The 27,641-nt window shown below is 34.7% G+C and overlaps 1 protein-coding gene across 11 annotated transcripts in view; it reads right to left on the reverse strand.

Moving 5' to 3' along the window:
- RhoGAPp190 (Rho GTPase-activating protein 190) overlaps positions 1-27,641 on the reverse strand; it is a 723,033-nt gene that overhangs the window by 259,021 nt on the left and 436,371 nt on the right. For 9 of the 11 annotated variants that reach the window (XM_090410500.1, XM_090410503.1, XM_090410504.1 and 6 more), the window contains one exon: positions 17,605-17,646. In XM_090410500.1, the coding sequence (XP_090266626.1) occupies positions 17,605-17,646 (42 nt within the window). The remainder of the gene's footprint in view (positions 1-17,604; positions 17,647-27,641) is intronic. The other 2 variants (XM_090410505.1, XM_090410499.1) reach the window with 1 other exon arrangement.

A 27,641-nucleotide genomic window follows, 5' to 3' on the forward strand; every position in this document is an offset into this window, starting at 1 on the left:
TATTTATATATAGACTATAAAAGTTTATGAAATTCACATCGTATGATACTTTATGGGTTGTTTCCTTAAGTATCTAATAAGTGGGTTATAAAATGTTTAGTTTTAGTTTGTATGACTATAATTTTCTTATTAATAAAATATAATAAGCACATATTTAACCGTCAATGGGAAATGGCGCCTTTTTCATTTGGTAAACTAAACGCTGTATTTTTGTAAAATATCTTGTTGCCATAATACGGCTGAACGAGCGCCCTTATTAAGCAGCGCCGTGAGGCAGGCTGCCTCTATGCTACATCCTGTCGACGGTACTGGGCAAAGCACAGCGTAAGAATGAATTCACGGTCTGTCTTAAACTAACAATTTCCACTAAAAATATAATAAACAATCGAGAATATTTATAAAATTTTGCTGAGTCAATGCTTACTCAGTGAAATAAAATCTGTGGTAATATTGATAACGTTTCACTTCAAACGATATAATTCAAGAATAAGAAAATTTATATATATTTTTTTATTATTTCCCGTGGTGAAATAGCACCCCTATCTTCAAGCGCCCTTGTGCGGCGCACAATCTGCACAACCACACGGCTCAGCCCTGCATACGTCATAGCTAGACTCACTACTATCCTGTAGATTTTGCCTTTTAGATTGATCGGCACCCTCTTATCACACAGCACTCCAGCCATCTTCTCCAGTTCCTCCATCCTGCTTGTATCCAGCATCCAACTTCCTTCTCAGCTTCTCCATCCTCTTTCACTGATGAACCTAAGTATCTAACCTTCCTGATGACATTTCCTTCCAGCTGAAGATCTGTCTCCTGAATGCCATCCACTTTGCAACACATACTCTGTCTTACTTCTGCTGTTTCATACCTCTCTTACAGTACTTTCCCCCATCTTTCCAGTTTAGCTGCCACTTCTCCTCTTGATTCTGCACACAACATTGTCCAAGGAAAGTCTGCTCTCACCTCTTCCATCACAATATTAAACAGGAATGGACTTAGTGCTGACCCTCGATGCAAGCCAACTGTCACTGGAAAACTTTCTGTCTCTCCTAGGCAGGTCCAAACTCTTGTCTTCACATTTCTGTATATCTCCTGAACCAACCTGACATATTTCTCTGGCCCCTTCTTCTTCCTCAGACACCTCCAGACTTCTTGGCTTGGCACTCTATCATACGTTTTCTCCAGATCAATAAAGACCAGATGTAGTTCCCATTGTTTCTAAACTTTTCCATCATCTGCCATAACCCAAAGATAGCATCTGGCGTCTATCAACAAAGCATGAAGCAAAATTGCCCCTTTGCCATCTCCACCTCCTTCCTCAGTCTTCCATCAAGAACCATTTCTAGGATTTTCATCATGTGGGAGCATCAGCTATATTCCTCTGTAATTCTTACAGTCTTGTGCATCCCCTTTACCCTTGTAGATGGGGACAAGAGTACTTTCCCTCCACTTCTCGGGTATATTTTCCTGTTGGCAAATTTTTATGAACAGGTCCCACAGCAGGTCAATTCCCTCTTCCCCTAGTGGCTTCCAAACCTCCACTGGGATCCTGTCAGATCCCACTGATTTTCCATTTTTCATCCTCTTTATGGCCTCCTTCACTTACACTCTACTGATGTTCTGCACCATCCCCTAAGGTTGCACATCTTCTCTGTGAGTCTTCACATTTTCCTCATTCAAAAGCCCTTCAAAGTATAATCTCCATCTGTTTCTTATATCCACATCCCTCCTTAATACTCTTCCTCCAGAGTCTTTGATCTGCCTCACATGTAAGATGTCCTTTGATGTCTTATTTCTACATTTTGCCAATCGATAAATTTTTCTCTGTCCTTCCTTTGTTTCTAATTGATCATAAAGATCTTGATAACAATATACTAAAATATTCTTCAAGTGAAACATTTAGGTGGTTTAAAGTTTTGAAGTTTAACAGTATATTATAGCCTACTACAAACAGAAGAATTCATTAGACAACGATATTTCAAGAATTTCGAATCTTTGTCTTCAGACTGCTAAATATATGTATCAACACATATGATCTAGAGCAGTGGTTCCCAACCCTTTTCCACTTGTATACCCCTTTTAAACTCATTTCTATAAATTCTACCCCTTGTTTTTAAAATAGCTGTTTTAAATACTGACACTTCAGTGTCTATTCAGTGCATTGTGCATTTGTTTTTACTTTATTTATTTTTCCACCATTACTGATTATTTTTCGTATACCCCTGATTGGCCCAGTACGGAACCCGGGGGGGGGGGGGGGGGGGGGATGTGTACCACCAGTTGGGAACTGATGATCTAGAGGATTCATACAGGCTGTTCCTGCCTGGCAGGCAGGCAATATCATGCCATCCAAACTCCGAACACAAGGACTACATTTGGCCCCACCAATTTAGCCACTCAGGATTTGCTGTCCATGCACTGGACATCCACCACAGAATACACCGGCAGAAGGCTACTTTATTACACTGCAGCAAGTACAAGTACGAAAGATCATTCCTTGAATCAGCCTCAGCTCTGAAACTTCCCAAACCTCAACAAATTTGGGTGCACAAGACTGCCCCAAATTTCGGAAGCATAGATTCTAAGATGGTCATCCTAACAGACAAGACAACCCAATTTACCCCACTGGGGGGGGACCTTTTAGGCACCAACTTCAGCTTCATTTGGTTAGTGTGAGTGCCTGTGTGCATGTGATTGTTTTGTGATCCCTGATGATGGCAATGTAACATTGCCAAAATATAGGTAGTATTTAATTAGTTTTTATAATTAATACAGTCATACCTTGGTTGACATTACCTCTGGTAACGAAGCTGCGATATAACGAAGTCTGCAATTTCAAGCCTCATTTTACATAAAAAATATTAAAATTTTAAGGTCAATCAACACCCAGCAATCATCCGATTGGCAAACAACGGCGAAACGTACTCTCAAGCTGTGGGTGTGTCTATTTTAACAGTTTTGCACATCATCTGTGTAATTTAGTCGTTGCTTACACTTCTTAGGGTGTGTTTCAGTGTGGTGCGTTGCATTAAATGATGTATATTCTCTAATAGCATTACTATAGATTTTGTAAATATTAATATTTAGTTAAAATGTCAGAATCAAGGAAAAGAAAAGCAATTTCTTTAGAAACTAAATTAAATATGTACAACGTGTTGAAAGGGGTGAAAGAAAATCCGATGTGGCACATTCTTCAGGATTAGTGCAGCCAACTTGAACAATCATACTTAGTCAATAGGAAAAAATAAAACAGTCTGCTCAGAATTGTACAGATGTTACAGCAGCAAAATTAACTCGTTTAAGGAGTCCAATTTTAGAACAAATGGAGGAAATGTTAAGTTTGTGGATAGATGATATGTCACAAGGTCATATGCCTTTAACTCAAATGGTGATTCAAGAAAAAGCATTATTTTTGTTTAATCATCTGAAATCTATACAAACTGAAGAAATTGGAGAAAAATTTATGGCTTCTTGTGTTGGTTTGAGAAATTTAAAAAATGGGCCAGAATTCAGAGTGTAAAATTATCAGAAGCTGCAAATAAGTTTCCAGAAAAACTAAAGGAAATAATTGAACGTGAAAATTTTTCACCAGATTTGGTGTTCAATGTTGACGAAAGCAGTTTGTTCTGGAAACGGCTACCATGAAAAAACTTCATTTCTATTGAAGAAAAATCAGCGGCTGGGTTCAAAGCAGCCAAAGACCATCCAACGTTACTCTTTGGATCAAATGCCTCTGGCCATTTTAAATTAAAATTGTAATTAGTTTACTATTCAGAAAATCCGAGAGCATTAAAAGGTAACATAAAAATGAATTTACCTGTAATATGGAAAGCTAACAGAAATGCGTGGATTACCAAGGAGTTATTTATTGATCGGTTTGTTAACTATTTTTGTCCAGAAGTGAAACAGTATTGCTGAAGAAATAATTTTGAAGAAAAAGCTTTGTTGTTGGACAACGCTCCGGGACATCCTACTGATGTTAATAGTACGTTAGACACATGCATTCCTGTCAAAATTGTCTTTCTTCCAGCAAATATAACTTCCCTGATTTAACTGCTGGATCAGGGAGTAATAGCAACATTTAAACTTATTAAATGTTGAGGAACACACAAAGTGTATGCTAGAGATGGACTGCATCTTAACATGGAAGGACATAAGCGATTGAAGAAGTTATTGTTTTCTGAACAGGTTGAAGTTATTGGGCAGGGAAACTAATATTGAAAAGGTTGAGTGTAAGAGAGAGAAACTTTAGCACTGATTGTGTATTTATTGATCCTTATAGGCTGAATAAATTGCAGAACAGAGGGGATAAAAATCAGCATAGGACTACGGTAGTTAGTGACTTATATATCAGTTCTAAAGCCGGTACAAGATCTAGAGGGAATCTGCAATTTTTGTATACCAATGCTAGAAGCATTCGAAATAAGAGAGAAGAATTTTTGGCATTAGTCAGTGAAATCTCACCAAAAGTTGTAGGCATTAGTGAAACTTGGCTGTCAGCAGAAGATGTGGTCACTAGAATTGAATGTGATGGGTACAGTATTTTCAGAGAGGATAGAGAAGATAGAACAGGAGGAGGAGTACTGTTGATGATAGCTGATGTGTTGCAGCCAAAGAAAGTAGTATATCATGATGATAGACAATGAATGAGAGTTCATTTGAGGCAGTCTGGTGCGAAATAGTGACCAACGCAACCAAATATACAGTTGGATGCTGCTATAGGCCAGGGAGTACGGGGGGAGATATTGAATTCATGCATCAGCAACTTAGTGCAATGAGTGAAGGCTTGGTGATTATTATGGGGGATTTTAATTACGGTGATATCAATTGGAAGGAGGAAATATCACGTAGCAAAAAGGAAATGGAATTCATACATCTTCTACGAGATAATTACTTGAAACAGCACGTAACTGAAGGGACACGTGGTGTGAGAGTGTTGGACCTGGTTATTGGTTCAGAGGTTATATGCATAAGTAAGGTGTCCTCGTTACCTCCAGTTGGTGAAAGTGATCATGTGGTATTGACTTGGGAGGTTGCAAAATCTGTGGATTTTTCTATTAAGAAGGGGTATGTACGGAACTATAGGTTAGGCAATTATAACAAGCTTCGGAGTGAGCTTGCAGCCATCCCATGGCAGAACATATTGCAAGGGAAAGATGTTAGCAGTGCTTGGGATAAAATCAGCGGGTATCTGAGGAAAGCAATATCAGATTGTGTCCCCATGGTTAGGAGGTCAAACAAGGCAGGCATTAGATGGATGAGCAGTAGTATCAAGCTTGAACTGCAAAAAAAGAAAATGTTATGGAGAATTTACAAGGAGAAAGGCGATCAGGACACCCATGAGCAGTACAAGGCTCAAGCTAGGAAGGTTACCAGCATAGTAAGAAAAGCTAAATCAGATTATGAGAAGACCTTAGCCAAAGAGATCAAGGGTAATCCCAAAGAGTTCTTCCGCTATGTGGCAAGTAAGAGGAAGAATGACTTCGGAAGGATAACCTTAGTGGGTGCTGATGGTATTGAGGTGACAAAATCAGATGTAATAGTCGTGTTACTGAGTGATCACTTTTCAAAAGTCTATCACCCAAGTGAGGATATCTCTATACCTACAGCAATACCTAATGTGAGAATTGAAGCTAAAGAATCAGAGGTATTAAACATATTGCAAAACTTAAATGCAAACACTGCGGTAGGCTTAGATGGAATATCAGCTCGGGTGTTGCGTGAATGTGCAAATGAATTGTCAACCCCTCTTACCTGGATATTTAACTTAAGTTTGAACTCTGGTATGGTCCCTAGGGAGTGGAAGTTAGGCAAAGTGGTTCCTTTGCATAAGGGTGGCTCTAAAACTGCAGTATTGAATTACAGACCAATCACCATCTCAGGAGTAGTGGTAAAAGTATTGGAAAAGTTGGTTAAAGACAAAATTCAAGAATGGGTGGATCAGGATATGATACTCTATAGAGGCCAACATGGTTTTGTTAAAGGTAGATCCTGCCTTAGCAATCTATTAACTATTCATAATAGAATAACATCTGAGTTGGACAAAGGAACTGGCTACACAGTGGTACTTCTGGATTTTGCTAAGGCTTTTGACAGGATATCCCATAGAACACTGTTATGCAAATTGGAGCAGATAGGAATGGATATTAAATTGGTGATATGGATAGGAGAATGGCTCAGGGAGAGATACCATAAGGTGGTGTATGGAGGAGCCGAGTCCAGAATGAGGCAAGTGACCAGTGGTGTGCCTCAGGGCTCTGTGCTTGGGCCAATGTTGTTTAATTTGTATATAAATGATATAGGAAACGGCTTAAAGGGAGATATTCAGTTGTTTGCTGATGATGCAAAGTTGTGTAGTGCAATAAAAAATCAAGCTGATGTTGAAAGTTTGCAGGAGGATTTAAATAAGCTGGTAAAATGGGCAAAAGAAAATGGATGTCAGTTCAATGTGGAAAAGTGTAAAGTCATGCATTTTGGGATTAAAAGATTACCAGCTGTGTACTACATCGATGGAAAGGTACTCCAAGAGATTGATGAGGCTAGGGACTTAGGGGTATTGGTAGATAGGGAGATGAAGTTCAGAGGACACATTGCTAAGGTGTCCAAGATTGCACATAGGATTACTTGGTTGTTGAGGAACACACTGACATCCAGAGATAAAGAGGTTATTATTCCCCTTTATAAAGCATTGATACTTCCACATTTGGATTACTGTGCTCAGGTCTGGTCACCTGGATTCCTTGGAGATGAGGAGGCTGTGGAGAGGGTTCAGAGAAGAGTGACCAAGTTGGTGAGTGATATAAAAAATGCTCCCTACATTGATAGATTGAGAGCTTGTGGATTGCAGAGATTGGTTGATAGGCGAAGAAGAGGGGATATGATAGAAACATTCAAATTACTAAAAGGTTTTTATAGGATTGATGCAGGGGAAATGTTTCAGCTGTGTGATAGTGATGGAAGAACAAGAGGTCATCTCTGGAAATTAAAGAAGAGTGTGGTTAACAAAGGTGTCAGAACAAGGTTTTTTGCCTGGAGGGTGGTGAATGAGTGGAATTCATTGCCTGACTTAGTTGTGAGCTCTTCGTCTGTAAATGAATTCAAGAAGAGATATGACAGATATTGTTTTGCTAGTTTGGGTCTCCCGCGATGAGTCTACTGACTCCATGGAGATACCCGTAATAATAATAATAATAATAATTATTTGTGTGGTAAAGCAATTTAATTGAATTAGAAGATAAGGAGAAAAAATGTCAATTAAAACTTTTTGAAAAAACTACACCATTAAAGATGCAATTGAAAACATTAATAGCTCTTGGAAAGAAGTCAGTCAGAAATGCTTAAATGGAGTTTGGCGCAAATTATGGCCAGATGTTGTACTAGAAGAAGAAAATAACATTCAAGAGATTAGAAATGAAGTTATCCAGATGGCTCAATCAATAAGTTTCGAAAATGTCAACGAAGAGGATGTAAGAAATTTATTAAATGCAGATGATGATGATTTTTCAGTGGGAGATTTAGAAAAACTTGTTAGCAATAATGCCAAAGAAAATCAAGATGAAATTAAAGAATTTCCTACCGAAAAAGCATCAGCAACCAAAGATTTAAAAAAGGTGCTTGAATGACATTGAAAACATTTAAAATATTTTCAATGAAAATGATCCTGATTTAGGAAGAAGTGTTACTGTTAAGCGATCAGTGTTAAATGCAATAAATCCATATAGGCAATTGTTAAATGAAAGAGAAAAATAGCATAAGCAATAAACTTTAGATTCATATTTTAAAATGTCGTTATTTTATCTTTGTTAGGGATGAAATATTGACTTTTTATTTAATAAAGGTTTTCTTTTTTCAAGAAAAAGTTCTTTCATTTTCTTTACATACGAACGTATTCCTATTATGACCATAGTATTTTTACCTCTGAGAACAAAGTTTCGCTTAAAGCAATTTCGTGAATGCATCCTCATTGTTAATCGAGGCATGACTGTATAGTTTACATTGTCATTTCTTAAAAATTTGAAGTATGTCTAACCTACATATATGCTTATCCACAGGAATTACCATACATTCTTTCCATTCCTGTGGAATCTTTCCTGTTATGAGACTCATATTATATAGCCTGGTCAAAGGAATGGCCAGTTCAGCTGAACACACTTTCATCAGCAGCGCTAATATCTTGTCCTGTATCTTGTCCCATCAGTCCCTATTGCTGAATTCTTATTCAATAATGTACTGAATTGCACTATAGTATTTTTAGTACAATATTGTAGTAAAAAAGTCTTGGCAGATACAGTTCAAGGCTTCAGAAGCAACCTGGGATTGTTGTGTTAGAGGTCTCAAAATTAGTTAGCAAATTTTTTGAATAAATTTTAAGACTTGATAGTCATATTTGTTAAAGGCAAGGGAAATGTTTTAAAGATGAAGCTGACTCAAAGAATAGTCTTTACTTGCTTCTATAAAAGTGTAATTTAAAAGAAGTGTAATTTCTTCTTTTTAATTCTACACAAAACACTCAAAGCAGGATCTTAGTAAGGCAAGTAAATTTTCAATTACAATTACAACCTTTAATTGCTAAGCATGCTTTGATGTTGATATTTTTCAATTACGGCCAAAAGCAGATAAGGTTATGAGGGTAGTATTCATATGTCTATAAGCTGTGTGTTCTTCAGGCTGGTTTTTCTGTTGCTGAAAGGAAAAACCTACTACCACCATTTCACATACAGCTAATTTCACCTTCAACTGAAAAAACTTTGCATCCTAAACAAAATTCAATCTCAGGTCTCTCCAGCAAAGAAAATCATAGACAGTGACATTGTCATAACTAAACAATTAAGATAATTGAAAGTTGTAAATAGCCAACTTCAATCTACTTAAATATATATAATTTATTATGACCAATGCCTCTATTTAAAATCCTGAAAATCTGTAATAAAATACATCATCAATTTCCTAATATACCTTTAAGGGATGTTCAGATTACTATGACAGCAGTATGTGATTAAATTTATATTATTATTAATCTCCTATCAACAGTTTTTCTCCAAATCAGTCCATTACTTGTGAGTACTCCAATATTGCCATTTCATTGCTTCTAAGGCACTTCTGACTGAATCAATCTACCAAGATCTTGGTTTTCCTTTAGGTCTCTTTCCTGGCATCTTGGCATCAAATAGCTTTTGCTTAACCATTCTATTTAAGTGACCACACCACCTTAGATTAGCTCTGCTGACACATTCTTGAATGCTATTAATATCAAGTTCCTTTCCAATATCTTCATTTTAATACGATTTTGCTAATGATGCCATCAGTTCACTCCCTTAATTTTTTTCAGAACTCTCATATCTGTGGTCTAGTCATTGATCAAGTGCTATATTTCCAAATCAACTCTGAAATACATAACTTTAAACTGGTTTAAATACACTGTCTTGTATAATGCTAGTTCAGCTAATTTCTCTCTCATTCCATATAAATTTATTCAGCTGGCTACCCACCACACAAGCTTTGCTTATTCTGTTGTCTATTTCAGATTTAACCTGCCATCTTCACTATAAACTAAATAGCTGAAATATTTTACTTGTTCTATAGGATTTCCATTCAGAATGCAGTTGAAGTTTCCTATGCTTCTGCCCAGTTTCAGAGTTTTGGTCTTTTTTCTACTGATCTTCATGTCAAATTTGTCCTAGCTGTTATCCAATTTAGTTAGAGAATCATGAAGACTTGTATTAGATGTGTTTAGGAATACAATATCAGCTACATAAAGCAAATAGCAAATTTATTTAACTGGCTACTCACCATACCAGATATCAGATATTTGGGAGTGTTGTTGGATTGAAAGCTGAAGTTTAGAGGGCACATAATAAAAGTGGCTAAAGCAACTCATCGGATTACTTGGTTAGTCAAGAATGATGAGCAGAGAAAGGGAGGTAATTATTCCTCTTTATCGAGCCTTGATAAGACCCCCTTTTACAGGTGCATGCAGATCTGGTCACCTGGGTTTTGTGGCAATGAGGAAGATGTGGAGAGGATCCAGAGATGAGTGACCAAGAATGACAGCAGGTATATGGAATGAACCTTTTAAGGGTTCATTCCATATACCTGAAAAATTCATTCCATATTTCAGGGTGAAGATTTGTGGGTTACAGAGATCGGTTGACAAGCAGAAAAGAGGCGATATCATTGAGATATACAAATTACTGAAGAGTTTTTACAAGATTAACAGAGCCATAATTGGAAAGTGAGTAAGAGTATAGTTAGCAAAGGTGTTAGAACTAGATTTTCTGCTTGGAGAGTGGTAAATAAGTGGAATAGGTTGCACCAGAGTCTGTTGTGGGTGCCGTGACTGCAAATGAGTTCAAAGCAAAGTATGATAGATATACTGTGCAAATGTTGAATAGTGTTTGGCATGAGTTTAGTGCCTCTCCCTTGAGTCTAAGGACTCCATGAAGTAGTCCATAATAATGTCAGACCTAACGCCACTTTCTTTCATAGCATGATCAATATAGATGATGAATAAGAGTGGAGATAATATGTATCCTTGTCTTATCCCTGATTTTACAAACCATCTTCCTGTATTCCCTTATATTCTAATTGCTGACTGACAACTTAAACATAGACTATATATTACTCTTTATAATGTTCAATTCGCTCCATATAACTGTAGTGTTTTGAAAAACTTTTCTCTGGACACCTTGTAATATACCTTTTCTGGATCTACAAAACTTAAGTACAGATCTTTGACATATTCCATGATAAAACCACAAATGCATATGATAATAATATATGACTTATAAAACAGAAGGAAATGTAAGTGAAAAAACATAAAAGGGAAAAATAAATAATTATAACTAAATGTTGAAAATGTTCAACTTTAATGCAGCTTAATTATTTTCCTTGCATATAGAAGCAAATGTTCAGTATCTTCTGGGATATTATTCCAGAAGCTTAGGCTTCTGCTGCATTGAAAAATAAACATTAAAATAATAATAAAAAAAAAAAAAAACTGCAAGACCTAAATGAAAATGATGCAAATTAGAAGAATTAAATATAATGGAAGATGTGATATTTCATTAGATGAAAGTGAAAGGAAAGAAATAATGTATGCAGATAAGTTGTGTTTTATGATTAAACCATTGTGGAACTGGAGTTATGGAATGGATGAGGATTATATCATTTTGAGGTTTCAAACTTTTTATAGTCATTTAAAGATGCCTGGACCTAATATTCATAAGGAGATGATTAATGAAAAAGCAATTAGAAATCTAAATAAAATTAGATTGCTGCCAACAAAAACAGCTTCATGCAGTGTAAAGAATTATTTTTTTAATAACACATTCACTTTTTTTTTTTTTTTTGAAGACAAGCTTCATAACTTGAAGGAGATATATAAGCTTGCACAGAGTAGGTTTTTAGAAACATCCATGCTGATGGTGTGATTTTAACCCATGACCTACTGGTTGGAGAGAAGGTATGCTATATCCAACCAGTAGGTCGTGGGTTTGAGAATTCAAATTTCCCTGTTCAGTGAAATTGCTGACCAACCAAGACAGCAGTTTGAAATCATCTTATTTTTCCAGTCTACCAATTGGTTTCAAGTCTCTTTAACTATTCTTTTTGGATCCATTTTCAGGTTGTAATTGTGTTGTGCATAAACTGTTATTCCTCATAAATCTTTCTATTTTTCTTAGCTTTTTTTTTTTTTTTTTTTTTTATTACACATTGTATTTATCTGTTGGATTTTTGATGTTTCTATTTTGTTTCACACATGTAAGTTAATATTAGTTGGACTAGTTATTTATTTCATTAGATATTTGTACAATTAAACTTAAAGGTCCTGATATGTTATTAACCTACAACAAACCTATAACATAACAAAAATACATATTGGTATTTTTTCTTTGTTTAATTCTGTGTTTTATTTCCACTGTTCACTGAAAGGATCAGTCCTTGGTCTATTGTTATTCAATTTGTATTAATAACATTGGGAGGATTTAACAGGTGACATACGACTATCTGCTGATGATGCAAAGATAGGCAAGATAATCAAGAAGGCAGCTGAAATGGATATTTGTAGTATGATTTGAATAGGCTGGAATTGTGTGCATGTGAAAATGGCAGTCAGTTCAATGTTACTAAAGGTAAAGTCATGCATTTTGGTGTAATTAGATATCCAATACCATATTACATCAAAATGTATCAGCATATAAGTATCACCACCACGGAAACCAGTCCTGCATAAAACAGTTCAGGTTAGATTGCATTAAGGATTTTTCATAGGCAAAATTGCTTCCTTATTCTTATACGTTAAGATTTGTTTCTGTATTGCAAATACCCTCTGAATTGTATATGCTATCTTTACTATATGGCACTAATCTTCAATTTCCTATGTGCTAAATCTCCAAGATGATCCTTAGCTTGATAATGCAAAAAACCGATCAGGCTAAGGATCTTGGAGTTTTAGAAGATAGGAAATTGAAGTTTAAGGGCCATATAGTAAACATTGCATATACAATTCAGAGGGTATTTGTAATACTGAAATGAACCTTAACATATAAGAATAACGAAGCCATTTTGTCTTCATGGAGAGATAGCATGAAGAAGAAGAGTGATAAAGGTGATATCAGGATTGCAGAATACAGATTGACAATTTGTGGAATGCAGCCACTGCTTGCAAACAGGAGAGAGGAGTGATATAATTGAGATTTGTAACTTACCGAGAGTCATACAACATACCAGTAGATAGAATTTTTCATTTTAAGGAGGGTGGGGAGAGGGCACTGAAGAAAGGCGAGAATGAATGCAGTGAAGAAGGGTGCATAAGCTACATTTTCATCCGAGTGATGTGTGATTAGAATGGATTGCCTTTGGAGACAGTGAGCACAGATAGTGTGAATAAATGCAAGAAAAAGCATGACAGCTGGTGAAGGTGATATGTGGCCTCCCTCAATGAGTCCCCAACTCTGTGGAGGGTTGTTCTTAATAATAATCTTCATTTTCTGCAAATAATATATCTGCATAGCCAATCAAATTTTTTTTTTTTTTTTCATTTGTATTCCATTTAATTTTTGTTTCTTAAATTGTTATTACTTCATTCAATATCATGCTGTCTAATCCCTTTCCTTATATGGATTTTCTGCATAATGATATTGTGGTATCTTATTATTCATTCATTCATTCATGTGTGTATACTCAGAGGAAGACCAAGGGAGAGGTCTTCCTCTGGTACATACACAAATGATGTACTGAAGAATCTCAGAAGACAAAAACATATGCATTCACAATACCAAAGCCATGGCAAGTACACTAATTTGGAGAAAAATAATCAATGAGAAGTTATTAATAACATTAACTTTTCATGTAGTACCATCATAATATCTTGCACGTTACTTGAGAGTATAAATCAAGAATTTTATGATGATGAAATTGGCATCATGGCAAATGGAGTAAAAGGTCTCCAGAAATTTCCAAGAGATACAGCAGACATAAAACATATAAGAATAGCTGCTATTCTGATAGCAAGAGAGCAACTGTGTAACAGAAGCGCAGCAGAACAGAAAGTAAAACCTCTTACTGATATTTCTGAAAACTACATTTTAGTATTAAAAGCTAACAAGGGCAACATGACAGTTGTTCTTGATTAAGGAAACTCTGAAGATAACATTATTGTTTAAGCTTGAGAAGTATAGTAAAGTTGTTTCCAAAATAGAAAAACCCAAACTCTTTGGTAAACTAAGAATTTAAAAAAATTTCCTGAGGAAGACAAAATCATATCAAAAATTAAATTCAGGGTACATGGTACTGCGTAAAAGCAGTTAAATGGGATAGCTTGGAGAAGGTGTGTGTGTGTGTGTGTGTATATATATCATGAAGGTGGCAAGATGTTCCAGAGGTGACTGAAAAAGCTTAGAAAAAAAAGTCAGAACCACAAATGGAATTAGAGGCAAAATGAAAATTTAATAGAATGGTATTCTGATTGGGATACAATTACTTTGAACATTATAAAATGAAATGAGCAGAAACACAAAAGTAATATAAAACATCTAGAAGTGCAATCATAAAGACACGTTTCAGTAATGAAATTGAAAAGCTGTTTGATATCGGAAATGTGAAAAACCAGATGGAGTAGATATATGTTCAATCGAAGTATAGAAAGTTTCACAGTGGCTGCTATATCATTCATACTAAAGGTCAAATTATAGATGTTTTGGATAGCATTTTCATAGCTCTCATCTACAAAAAAAAAAAAAAAAAAAAAAAAAAAAAAGGGAAATATAAATGAATGCAAGAATTATGAAGGAATTTTTCTGACTGTTCCACCTGAGTCATTTAAATCAGTGTAAACATACTTCAAAAGAGAATAAAAAGAAAAACTGTTCCAGAATATATGCTTCTGTTATGATTCAATGAATTCTACATTTTTCCTTCTGGTCGAAGTATAGAAAGTTTCACAGTGCTGCTATATCATTCATACTAAAGGTCAAATTATAGATGTTTTGGATAGCATTTTCATAGCTCTCATCTACAAAAAAAAAAAAGGGGAAATATAAATTAATGCAAGAATTATGAAGAAATTTTTCTGACTGTTCCACCTGAGTCATTTAAATCAGTGTAAACATACTTCAAAAGAGAATAAAATGAAAAACTGTTCCAGAATATATGCTTCTGTTATGATTCAATGAATTCTACATTTTTCCTTCTGGTCAAGTGGTTAGCATATCTGCTCTCCAGCCAAAAGGCTGTGGGTTCGAATCCTGCTGTAGTCATGGATGTTTACGATTGTATGTGAAAATACTAGTGGGGATTGCAGACAGTAGATGGCGCTAGTGTAGATGATGCAGTTTACTGTAGTTCGTGGAGACAGAATTGTAGAGTAGCCTTCTTTCAATGAACCTTTGGACACCTTGGAGGTGTCACACATTAATAATATTTACTAAGTATCACAAAAACAAATGTAACACTGTCCAATGTTAATTTTAAAATTTGACCACATTATTTTCTTATAATTTCCTGCAAAATCACCATGTTTATAAACCTCTTTTTTAGTGTTCAATAAATACACTAGTGTCCAAATGCTAAAAATAAACTATATTTTTACCTGTATATGAAAAAACTTTCATGACTACAGCCAAATGTGGACATAAATTCATTTCCAGAATACTAATAAATTATATTACACAAAAAATGCATTATGAATTTCGTACAAATTAAATTGCAATACATATTTGGCAAATTTTTTATCAACATAGTTAAGGAATTAATGTATAGTGCTTAGAGAAAACTATGGAGACAGACATTTCAGCAAGAAATATGTTCACTCCCTAACTGTGATGCAGTTCTCACGTCATATGATGCTCAGCACCAAATGATTCCAGAATTCTTGAGGCAAACTGGCCCATTCCTCCTTCAGAGCAAGGATAAGGATATTTGTTTGTTTTCTGGAGGGGAATTTTGAACAGTAGTGTGTTCTCCCTACTGTGACCCAAATGTGTTCTATGGGGCCACTCGATTCAATTAATATCCCCAGTCTCCAGAAGTATCTTCACTGCTCGTGCGGTGTGGTATGGCACTATCAATCATAAAAACAAATTCTTCACCTACAGCACAACGGAAAAATCAAACACGATGGCGAAGAACTTCATTACAATATCATTCACCATTCATAGTCCCTTTTTCTAGCACTTGTAGCTTGGTGCAGACATTAAGCATAATGCCTCCCTACAAAATGATCTCGACACAGCTGCATCTATCCCATTCAAGAACATTCTCACAATGGTAAGCAGTACCACTTTCAGGCCAGATCAAGTGTCATCTAGAATCGGAAGAAGGGCTACAATTACTCATCTGTAATGATAACATTAAACCACTAGTGTCTGGTCCAATTTTTATGGATACAATAGCACTGAAAATGTGTTCTATGATGAGCTGTGGATAAAGGGATGCAGCCTACAGGCCTCTGGGTGTTTAGCCACACTTATTGCACCAGTCTTACCACAGTTTGTGGAGATATCCTCATACCCGTGCTTGAATGGAGCCAATTTGGAAGTTGGCCTGCTGTGGTGCATCAATTACATTTTGCTGTTATAACCAAAATTCTGTCTTTATGCTCTGTGATAGAGTGACCTTTCAGTAAATGCCTGAAACACATTTGAAATGCTGCTCACAGCCTGGATACAATGCTATGTGAGATTCCAAATTCTCTGGTAATATCAGTAATTCAATGGCCTTCTTCAAGCTTTCTAATAATTTTTCTCCAAGTGAAATCATCTAGATAACATCTTTGAGACATTTCAAGACAGCCAAGTTTGCAACTTTATGCCTTCATGAAAAGAGTTTCCTTCAAACTCAATTCACTTAGCACAGCCATTTATCTATTGAGTGCTACCATGTGGCCCCCTTTGAGCACAATTTAAAAATTTGAATGTCTACCTGCTTTCCACCCGAAATAACCAGTTATACAAACTGCCACAAGCTGATTCGTCTGAATTTGCAGTTAATATCTTCAGAAATAGTGTTCATCCTTATGTTTTGAACATCAGTGTATTTTGCATTAACTAATTATAGCTTAAATGTTTTTGAAATGATTTTATGGCTAGATTATCAAATTTTGCATTTTACCTTTTATATGTATTTACATTTTCTTATGTTAATTACTTAAAATTTCCTGTTACTCAACAAGCTCACTAACTTGTTTAGTGATGACTATATTATTTTTTAAATGTCTTTGAAATAAATATATATTGTTTTGAAATAAATTTCATCAAACTCAAGTGGCTCTAAATAAACAGATAAAAATATTTGATTTGTATGTAACATGATATTTTTGTAATAAAAGTAAAGTTACATTAAATGGCAGTGGTTCTCTCTGAGAGCAAGCCATGAAAAGAAAGTTATTACCTTAACATGGTATTATCTTGCTGTATAATTAAATGAATAATAATCTCTATGGTATACTGATGAAAAAGTAGCTACTTTCATGCCAAGAGGAAAACAGAAATTTAAATTAAGTTAATTTTTACATTTCATCACAATTTATAGTTTCAAACATGAAATCTAGGAGAACACAAACTTCATCATCAGAATGTTCATTATCTTCTGATAAAAAGAGCTACAACAGAAAAAGCCTTTCCTTTGCATTCTTGATGTCCAATTTAGTCTTATCTGATGAAAATATTCCTTTTAGTTTCTTTGGAAACTTACAGAGGAAAGTATCTCAGATTTTTTATGTGTGTGCAATTTACTTGAAACTATTAGCAAAAATCAGAAAGAAACTACTTCTGATTGTATTGTCCTGGCATGATATCTAGTTCTCTATCAGAGGACCAAATTTATTTAAGTAATTCATATTCTGTGTTAATAAATCTTAGGTGTACAATTTATGTACTCAACAAAACTTCTTCTAATACATAAATTGTAAACCAAAGATTTATTAACACAGAATATTAATCACATAAATGAATTTAGTCCTCTGATAGAGAACTAGATATTATTATGTCACAAGCCAATAAAAACTCATTATACTTACCTGGAAAATTTCAATATATATTAAAAAAGAAAATAAGTACAGAAATGGTTAATGAGAATTTATATATTTTATAACTGATTATTCACCTGATTCTCTATTTAAAGATTCTTGAGAGCCTCGATCATCTGCTGCATGGTAAAAGTTAAGACTCATTAGAAAAGATGTACACAATAAGATATAATTAGATTACATAGCACTGCACTAGATAATGATACATTAAGGAAAATAATGAAATTATTTTCATTCATTTCATTTTATAATTTTCAGAGGAATTATAAAATTTCCTAAATAAGAGGTACATTGAATAATGCTTTTAGGCATTTCTGATATTCACTGAATAATTTGGTTAACTATTGGGGGGGGGGGGGGAATGAACAACTGAATAGTTGCACAATTGGTTTAGATATTATCAGTAACAGAGAAAACTGATTAATAATTTTAAGAAAATCTTTTACTGAAAAATTCAGTGGAAATTTCCAATTAATATGCAATATCACGAACTGGTCTGGAAATAATCTTCTGTGCCTATATTTCTACATGGAACTAGGAAAGAAGTCAAATTTTCTTTTTTGTATATCACAGAAAAATGAGACCAATGGATTAAAAAAAAAAAAAAAAAAAAAAAAACTAACCATGTTACAAGTTATTTTGTAAAAGAAAAAAATACATTAATATTTGATTAAAAAACCCTATAAATAATTTTATATTCAATCCAATCTATTCATAATTCTTAAACTTGGAATTTAGTCATGTAATTTCAATATAACTTGCTACAAAATATTATCCTGATAAAACTAAAAATTTTAGGAACAAATTCAGGGGGTTATTTGATGCCTAGAAAACTACCAAATATATTAACCTTCCTCACTTCTGAGGGATAAATGCAGACTAAGCAATCTCTCGATTAATGCGCCGATATACATCTTAAAAATAAATGTTACAGATTTTAAACATTTTTCTTTCTGTACATTTTTATGGCTAACTATTTAAAAAAAAACATTCACCAGTAGGTGAATGGTTTTTTTTAAATAATGATATATATATTAATTATTAATAATTAATGGTGTGCTATACTATTTCCATGTACACTGTGTTCCAAATTTACTCCAAAATGTAATTCATCTGCTAATTACAGAGCCTTTTGATGATCATATCTCATCCCTCCTTTGCAACTGTTTTCCTTAATTTTTTAATTTAAAGTAATTTCCCTGCCTTTCATCATGAGTAAAAGAATTAGTGAACAAAAAAGTGGAAGTGTGAAAATGATTCAAAAAAGTAATCTCATTGGAAGAACAAGGCGAGTCCAGGGCAAAGATAGGACAAGAACACAAAAATGGGTGAATCAACTATAAGAGCAATTTTAAGCAAAGTGCTGAATACAAAGGGAAAGATAAGACTGCTTCAAGTTTATCATGCATGCACTCGAAATCAAAGTATTATAATGATTGAATTAGAGAAACTTCTTTCTACACAGATCCCGCTAAACACTGACTTTATTAAATCAAAAGCATTGTCTTTTTGCAACCTTGAAAGAAAGAGCTATTAATGATGGAAAAGAAGAAGAATTCCACACTAGTGCTGGGTGGTTTGAGAGTTTCAAAAAAAAAAAAAAAAAAAAAAAAAAAAAAAAAAAAAAAAAAGCCTACATAACGTTTGAATCACAGGCGAAGCTGCAAGCGCAGATAACGAGAGGCCACAAATTATCCAGAGATTTTGAAGAAAATTGTGGAAGAAGGAGGGGGGGGGGACTATTGTGACTAACAAATATTTAATGTGTCAATGAAACCGGCCTTTTTTTTTGGAAGCGAATGCCTTCTAAGACTTTTCTGGCCAAATCAGAGAAAGCTCAGCCCAGTTATAGTCTCAAAGTCGAATGACATTTCTGCTGGCAATATGTGAGCCATTTGGAATCACATTCTTCCAAATTGTGCAAAATGATTTTAGAGGCTTTTTCAAATGAATCTAAGTTAATTAAATCTCATTCTGAGAAACTGGGTGATTCTGCCCTGTAAAATTTAGATGCACAGCAGGAAGATCCTGAAGAATATGAAGAAAATTTAATCGCTGACAAGTCCAAAGAGATTTCACAAAAACAACTTGAAAATGTTTGTACAATTGAAGTTTTTAAGCAGCAATGCTTAGAGGATGGCCCTGATGAAGAGAGAGAAGCAGTAAAATTTGCAGAAGAGTAGAACAGGCAACAGGGACATACCGTCAGTTGTATGTAAGAAAGAGAATGCCTGGCAAACTATGTTAGCTCAATTCTTTGTTAAGAAGTAGAATATTAAATTGATATTCTGAATATGTTTTATTGTTTATCAGCTTTGTGGTTTTCCTTTAACTAGGCCCTGAAATATACCCTAATTCTTTTATAAAAAATAAGAGTCAAAAAAGAAATTTGAGGAACGAATTATAATGCATTTTCGATTAATGCGCCTGTTTTAAAGAATGCATTAGCTGCATTAATCGAGTAATACAAGTAATGGATCACCAAAATAAATCTTGGTTAAATTTTCAAAACATCATTCAGTCTTCACTACAGTTAAACATCTAACTATAACAACTATTCTCTGATGCTTATGCAATAGCTTTGGTATCAGTTGACAGATGCAAGTGATTTTGAAAAACAACACAGTTCACCCCATTATCACTGCCCAAGCAACTTAACAAGAGTAGCCCAAGATTTAAATATGCTAGCAAGAAATCAACCATGCAATGCAATAAGAAATATGTACTATTCATGTTCCTTGTAATTTCTTGAATCTCTAAAATGTGTTTGTAAATGATATCTTTGCTGACTTACAAATGGCAATAATATATCTTATGACAGCCATCTCTTCTACTACGGTGCAGTAAATATATTCAACACTGGTTTGCTATGTTCATTTCCTAGATGGATTAAGGCAAAAAAAATCTGCACATAGCAGAAAAAGAGAAATAATAATCAACAGTTATGTGGTTAATTCCATTATAGTTTATTTCAGCATTTCTCAGCCATATAAACAAAGTTCCATGTCCTAGATAAGAAACCTTGCATAATCATCAATATATATATATCAAAATGGTAAAGAAATAAACAGGCTTTAAGTTTGATAATGGTCTTACATAAAACAGGTTTGGTTGGTCAAGTGTTTGCACGTGCTCCCACAAGCTGTGATTTTGAATCTCACAGCAGAAATGGATGTTTTGTAAATAGGAATAATAGATGATAGATGCTAAAGGTTGCAAGCCTATAGTATTAGTATCATACGTGCAAGATAACCAGGAAATCATACTCTTGAGAACAAACACATTACTTTTTTTTAAAATACTTCAAAGTAAATGTGGTTGCACACTGGGAGATAAAAATCATTTCACCTAAAAACATTAACAACCATCCATACCAACAGTGGAATTTGAACCCACAGTCTTCTGAACTGAGGGGGTAGGTTGCATTCTACTCAGCCAATCATGCCAGTTTATGTTTATAAAAACTGTTAATCATCAGTTTCCTGACATGCACCTTCATGAGGTATAACAGGCTACTATGACAGTACTACATGATTAATTTTACATTGTTACTACTCTACTATCAACAATCTTCCGACAAAGTCTACATGGCAGCACTCCAATATTGTCATACCTAACATTTTGGCCTTCTAAGGCACTTCTGACTGAATCAATCCAACAGATCTTAGTCTTCCTCTTGATCTTTTTCCTGCCATCTTGGTATCACAAACCCTTGTTTTGTTAACCTTTACTCTCTCATTCTGTTTAAGTAACAGAATGAGAGAGAACCTTAAATTAGCCCTATGCACACATCCTTGAATGTTAACAATGTCAAGTTACTTCCTAATATCTTCATTTTTACTATGATTCTGCCATCAATGCCACCTGTTCAGGCCCCTAATTTTTCTCAGAACTCTCATTAATCTTTATTGTTATTCTACACATAAATTTGCCTTTTTTCAGTCATACAAGACGCCAATGCCACTATCCTATGAGCTTCCAAATCAAGATCTTGTTTCCAGTGAGATATCTGAATGGAATAACAATTCATTTATTAACCTGCAAAGCATTAATGAATAATAGGACCGACAGTTCAATGGACAGGCAAAAAAAAATATAGACAGCTTGAAGTGATGGTGTTCACTTATGGATATGATGGTAATATTTTAATAAATACTTTCAGAGCACTGTAGAGTTCAATAATACAATGACAAAGTACTGAAATATGTTAGTCACATGACTAGTGTTAATTATTATTGGGAAATTCTAAATGTATTAATATACAGTAAGAATTTTCAATTCTAACTGTATATTAATCTGACTTAACATACTTCATAAAAACTATTATTAAATTAACAATACCACTGTTAATAGCACCACTTGGTTATTTACTATGTCAATATGCTCGTTACCTATATTAACATCACATTAACAATATTATTAATTCCTAACTACTCATTAATCACGTAATGTTAGTTGATCTCCCCATATTTACTGAATTTCCCTAACATTTAAATCATTCTTAAAACTATGAATTCTCAGCACATAACTCGCTGTTGGAGATAACAGTATCCCTTCTTTAACAATAACTGTCACAACAGAAACTTCGGATCAGGCTGCTCAAATCTCTACATTTCTTTCTATCCTCCCCAATTCTTCTTTCATGAATACAGTACCAATTTCAAGTTTCTGTTTTCTAGATCTTCTCTTATCTGGTCTCTCCACCTTTTCCAAGGTCATCCTCTTGATTTCTTCACTTCAAATTTCATTAAATACATTTTTCTTGATATTCTTTCTAAAGTCATTCTCATTAGATGTCCAAACCACTTCAAGTGAGAGTTCACAAGCATTTCTTCAAGTTTTTAGTCCTAAACTATTCCCATTGTCAATTTCTTATTCTGTCTTTCGTTGTTTTTGTAAACATTATCCTTAAAGACTTTCATTTCCATTGCCTGTATTCTAGCTATGTCTCTTTTTCATTAGTCTCCAGGTCTCTGCTATGTAAGTCAAAAGTAGTCGAACAGTCCAACACATATATGCAGTTTGGTTTGAAATACAAAGGTTCCAATCCTGTCATGTACCTGCAGAATCTTTACATCACTTTTCAACTGAAAATGGCTCATACATATTCCTTCTGCAAAAGAAACATCCTAACCAGAAAATTCATGTTATTATCATTATTTGACACTTCCAGGGAGTCCAAGGACTCATCGAGGGGAGGGCACCTGTTCTACAACTCCGTCTCCACCATTCAATCACCAACTGACTGAATGCCATTTACCACTGGTATTTCCATAGACAATCACAAACATCCATGCCCATGGCAGGATTCGAACCCACAGCCTTTTAGCTGGAGAGTGGATACACTATCCACTTAGCCAACCAGGTTGGCCTTGCAGCATTTGCTTTATATGTGCAGTTTTCACTTAAACATTATTACCACAACTGAACATAAAACGTTTTTTCGCCACTGCATTAAACTTTTACATTTTCAGCTCCCTGCCTTATTTTGACCAACACATACAGTCTGATTGAAACCAAAATTAACATAAGAAATATTAGTCAAGACAGCAATAACTAAATTTTATTAAATTCCAACTAGCCAAAGCAGAATTTACCATTTCAAATTGTACTGCAATTATGCCAATAAAAATGGCCTTACTGTAATAAAATTCAGCTGCCTAGTTTGATTTTAGGATACATCCTGAGTGCTAAATTCATTTAATTCCATTAACTTAGGGCAGAATTATAGCTTTTGGAAATTTGGAATGTTTTTCCAAATTTTTCATAAGCAAATGGGCTAACTAAAAACTGAAACAGTTAAAGAAATTTTTGTAAGGATTTCAAACATCAAATTTTGAAAACATCCATCCAGCTACAATTGACAAATATCTTCATTACAGATGGAAAGAAAGATGCATGGACAAAATGTAGCATATGGTGATATCACTCATAATCTCAACAAATGATCTTAGAACATTTTCTGGCTTATGTCCTTGTCCTTTAAAAAATATTGTTTCTTGCCTAATTATGCTGGAAATACCATGTCTAAGATGGAAAGAACAACAAACATTATAAGGACTTATCAACAAACGGTGCATTAGTCTCATAAAAAGAAAGGGTTCCCCCCTGTTCCAGGTTTTTCATCCAGCTGTTCTGGTGAACAACAAAAAGAATGCAATTAACAAACATTACCAAAATTGTCTGTTTTTGTTGTGTTGCTTCAGACATAATTTAAAAATTATGTCTGATACCTTATTTTGCTATTAATAACTGTCTGATTTTAATCCAAATTAGATGAGTGGATATATTTTGGCATGGTTCCTAAATACAAATCTCATGGATTTGTATTTATTCTCATTCTTTCAGATCAAAGCTGTTTCATATAATTGTGCAGAGTGGGATTGCCTCTTGGAAAGAGTCCTGGGACTCAATGGAGATGGCACAATAATTATTACAAAAAATTGTAACATTATGAATAATTACATGTACATAATCTGAATGAAACAAAACTTGGGTGGTTCACTGTAAAAATTTGGGAAGTACTTCCATGGCAATTGCTTAACAATGAAATACCAGAATATTCTGAAGTGAATTTCTACATTATGCTTTATGCACAAAATCTAATTCAAAACTTTTTTTTTTTTTTTTTTGTAAATTGAAATCATGAACCATAATCAGTTTGATCACTTAACTAAGGTTTACATTTGAATTTGAAAGTATGAATTCTCATCCTTTGCTTTCACATACTTATACTCATCAATACTGTCCAAATGTTTAAGTTCATCTCATCAGTGCACTAGCCTTACACTCAATAGAAAGCCTTTTTTTTTTTTCTGTTCATGTTTCTGAAAAAGCAGTAAGTCAGTTAAAACAAAAATGGTTGTAATAGTTTTATTCTCATTACTTAATGAGGAATGAGAATCTGAGTGATGTATTTTTGGCATGCTTATTACCCAACCAATTGTGAATTTATGGCATATAAATCTGATGCCGGACTAGCCTAGTTGGCATATTCGCTCTCCACCAAGCTGGTTACCAGTTCAAATACTACAAATGGCATGGATGTTCATGAATGTATTGAGGTAGAAGATGAATTTCAATGCCTGGTATGAGACAACTGCCTTGCTTATTGGAGGTCTCTGAAGTGATTATTAAAAAAAAAAAGGTGAGTGTTTGGTACTCTAGAGAAGGATTTCTAGATTATATAAAAAATAAATAATATAATACAAAAAAATAAAAGAGAGAAAAGAATCATTAGCCAGCCAACTTTAGCGACTATTGCTTATGACTAATGACTAGTACTTATGCTTTTTTAAATATATAAGTTGTGACCTCAGATTATTGGCATCAGTGAGACCTGGCTGTCAGAGGCAGATATACTAACTGTCACTTAATGTAAAAGGTACAGTATTTGTTAGGTTTACATTTGAATTTGAAAGTATGAATTCTCATCCTTTGCTTTCATGTACTCTGCTTTAACCACATCATCTACTGGCCAAATAGTCAAATATTTAAGTTCGTCTCAACGATGAACTAGGCTTACAGTCAAGAGAAAGCTGACCAGTTTGTTCACTAGGAAGCACAGGCAAATCGATTTAAAAAAACATCATTTAAATATTGAGACATAAGCAGATATCTCAATATTTAAATGTTGTCTCAAGCAGAACAAAATGATAAAACAATGGAATGACACTTATTTTAAGAAAAATTATTTAATATTTGTAGAATTTTCAGCTCGGTTATCTAAACATTGTCAATACATTTGAAAAGAGATAAACACAAATATGAATGATACTTAAATTGTAAGTGTGTGACAACATATACTATTAATTACAGGAGAACAGCTCCATTTGCATCTATTAGAATTAAAAGAAATAAACTTATGATGAAACACAGGAATGAGATGTGGTACTTTGGATGACTTCCAAAATTAGGGAAGTTTAAGGGAATCATTTTCATTAGGTTCGGACTGTGAATGTAGACTTCAAAACTTTCTTAATATAATATTTCAAGAAGAAAATCACTTTTGTGTAGGATTGAATTCTATGCTGCCTAGCAGATTATTTATTATTATTACAGGCAACTACAAGGAGTCCTAACTCACTGAGAGAGGCACTAAACATCATGTCAAGAAATATCTAACATTTGCGCAGTATCTATCATATTTTGCTTTTAACTCATTCACAATCATGGCACCCACAACAGACTCTGGCAACCTATTCCACTCATTCACTACTCTCCAAGCAAAAAACCTAGTTCTAACCCTTGCTAGCTACACTCTTCACCTCAATCATATCATAACACCCCTTTTCCACCTATCAACCAGTTTCTGGAACCCACAAATCTTCAACCTGTTTTCATAAGGTTCATTCCATAGACCTGTTACCATCTTGGTCACTTGCCTCTGGATCCTCTCCAGCTCCTCCTCTTCACCAAGAAACCCTGGTGCCCAGATCTACATGCAGTAGTCAAGATGGGGTCTATCAAGGCTAAATAAAGAGAAACAACAATCTGCTTGTCTCTGCTCGTCAAAGTATTCTTCAGTAACCAGGTGATCTGATGAGTTGCTTTAGCCACTTTTACTATGTGCCACCTAAGAGATATCACAGATATAAAAGATATCACATGGATTTCCTGGAGTACAGTTCAACAATATGGTATATAACCGGTAATCTTTTTCACCCCAAAATGCATACCTTTACACATACATATTCAACTGACATCCATTCACCTTTGCCCAGTCTGCCAATCTATCCAAAATCATCCTGCAAAATTTTGACATCATCTGTATTAAGTATTGCTCCACTCAACTTTGCATCATCAGCAAATAGCTGAACAATACCTTTCAGATCCTTTCCTATATCGTTAATGAATAAATTAAACAGTAACGGTATAAGAACAGAACCCTGCGGCACACGTTAGAATTCCATGTGATATCTTGTCAAAGGCTATAGCAAAGTCTTTATAGCAGTATCACTATAAAGCCATTATCTTTATCCAACTTAGCTGTCACTGTATTACAAAACGTGAGCAAGTTACTGAGGCATGACCTACTCTTCAGAAAACCATGCTACCTCCATACAGTATCCCATTTCCATCTATCCATTCCTGTATTTTGCTATTGACCAACTTCTCCAATACTTTAACAACAACTCTTGATATGCTGATCAGTCAGTAATTTGCTGCATCAGTATTGGAGCCTCCTATATGCAATGGAACAATTTTCCCCTCTTCCCACCCCCTCGGGACTAACCTAGAGCTGAGACTTAGATTAAACAATATGGCCACGGCCACTGACAATTCCTTTGCTGCTTCATGTAAAACTCAAGCTTGTAGCCAGCAAAGGTTGGTCAACGGGTAGAGCCTCTGCTACTAATGGCTCAGCAAAAAGTTAAGCAAGTTCGAGCGTGGTTAGTAGTTGGAAGGGATTCAATCATTCGATGCTGTTAGCACACTCTCCCTCGATGAGTCTTTGGACTCCCTGCAGATGTTACTTTGGTTCTCTCATTCCTGCAATAACACCACTTGGATGATATAATCGTGCAAAGTGTTCATTTAGTAATTTTACTATTTTGACGGATTCAGTTACCTCCCTACCATCAGCATTCAGTAAAATCATTTTGCCATATACGTTCTTTCTTTTACTTGCAGCATATCGAAAGAACTGTTTGGAATCCTCTTTAGCCTGCACTGCTAACTTCCTTTGATAATCTGCTTTTACCTTTCTTACCACACTACTCACCTTTCTGGCCTGTGTCCTGTATTGCTCATGTGCCTGCAGGTCACCTTTCTCCTTAATTTCCCTCCACAAATGTTTCTTTTTATGTAGCTCCAGTTTATGATGATATGCATTCCTTTAACTCCCACTTGATTCACTCTCCTGACTCCAGGTATGCAGTGTGCAAACTTAACAGCCTTGTAATTCCACATATACCCTGTGTTAACTGAAAATTCCACACATCTGGCCACCTCCCAGGTCAAGACCATATGATCACTCCCACCAATTAGTGGCAAATTGGTCATATTCGTTATAGACAAATTCTCAGATACAATTACTAGATCGAGCACTCTCGAACCCCTAGTATGCGGTTATTAAGGGATAACTATCTGCGACAGCATGTAATGGAAAATA

This window comes from Typopeltis vanoorti, chromosome 20 (assembly GCF_054136105.1).
Source record: "Typopeltis vanoorti isolate ZY-2024b chromosome 20, IOZ_Tvanoo_1.0, whole genome shotgun sequence".
NCBI classification, from domain to species: domain Eukaryota; kingdom Metazoa; phylum Arthropoda; class Arachnida; order Uropygi; family Thelyphonidae; genus Typopeltis; species Typopeltis vanoorti.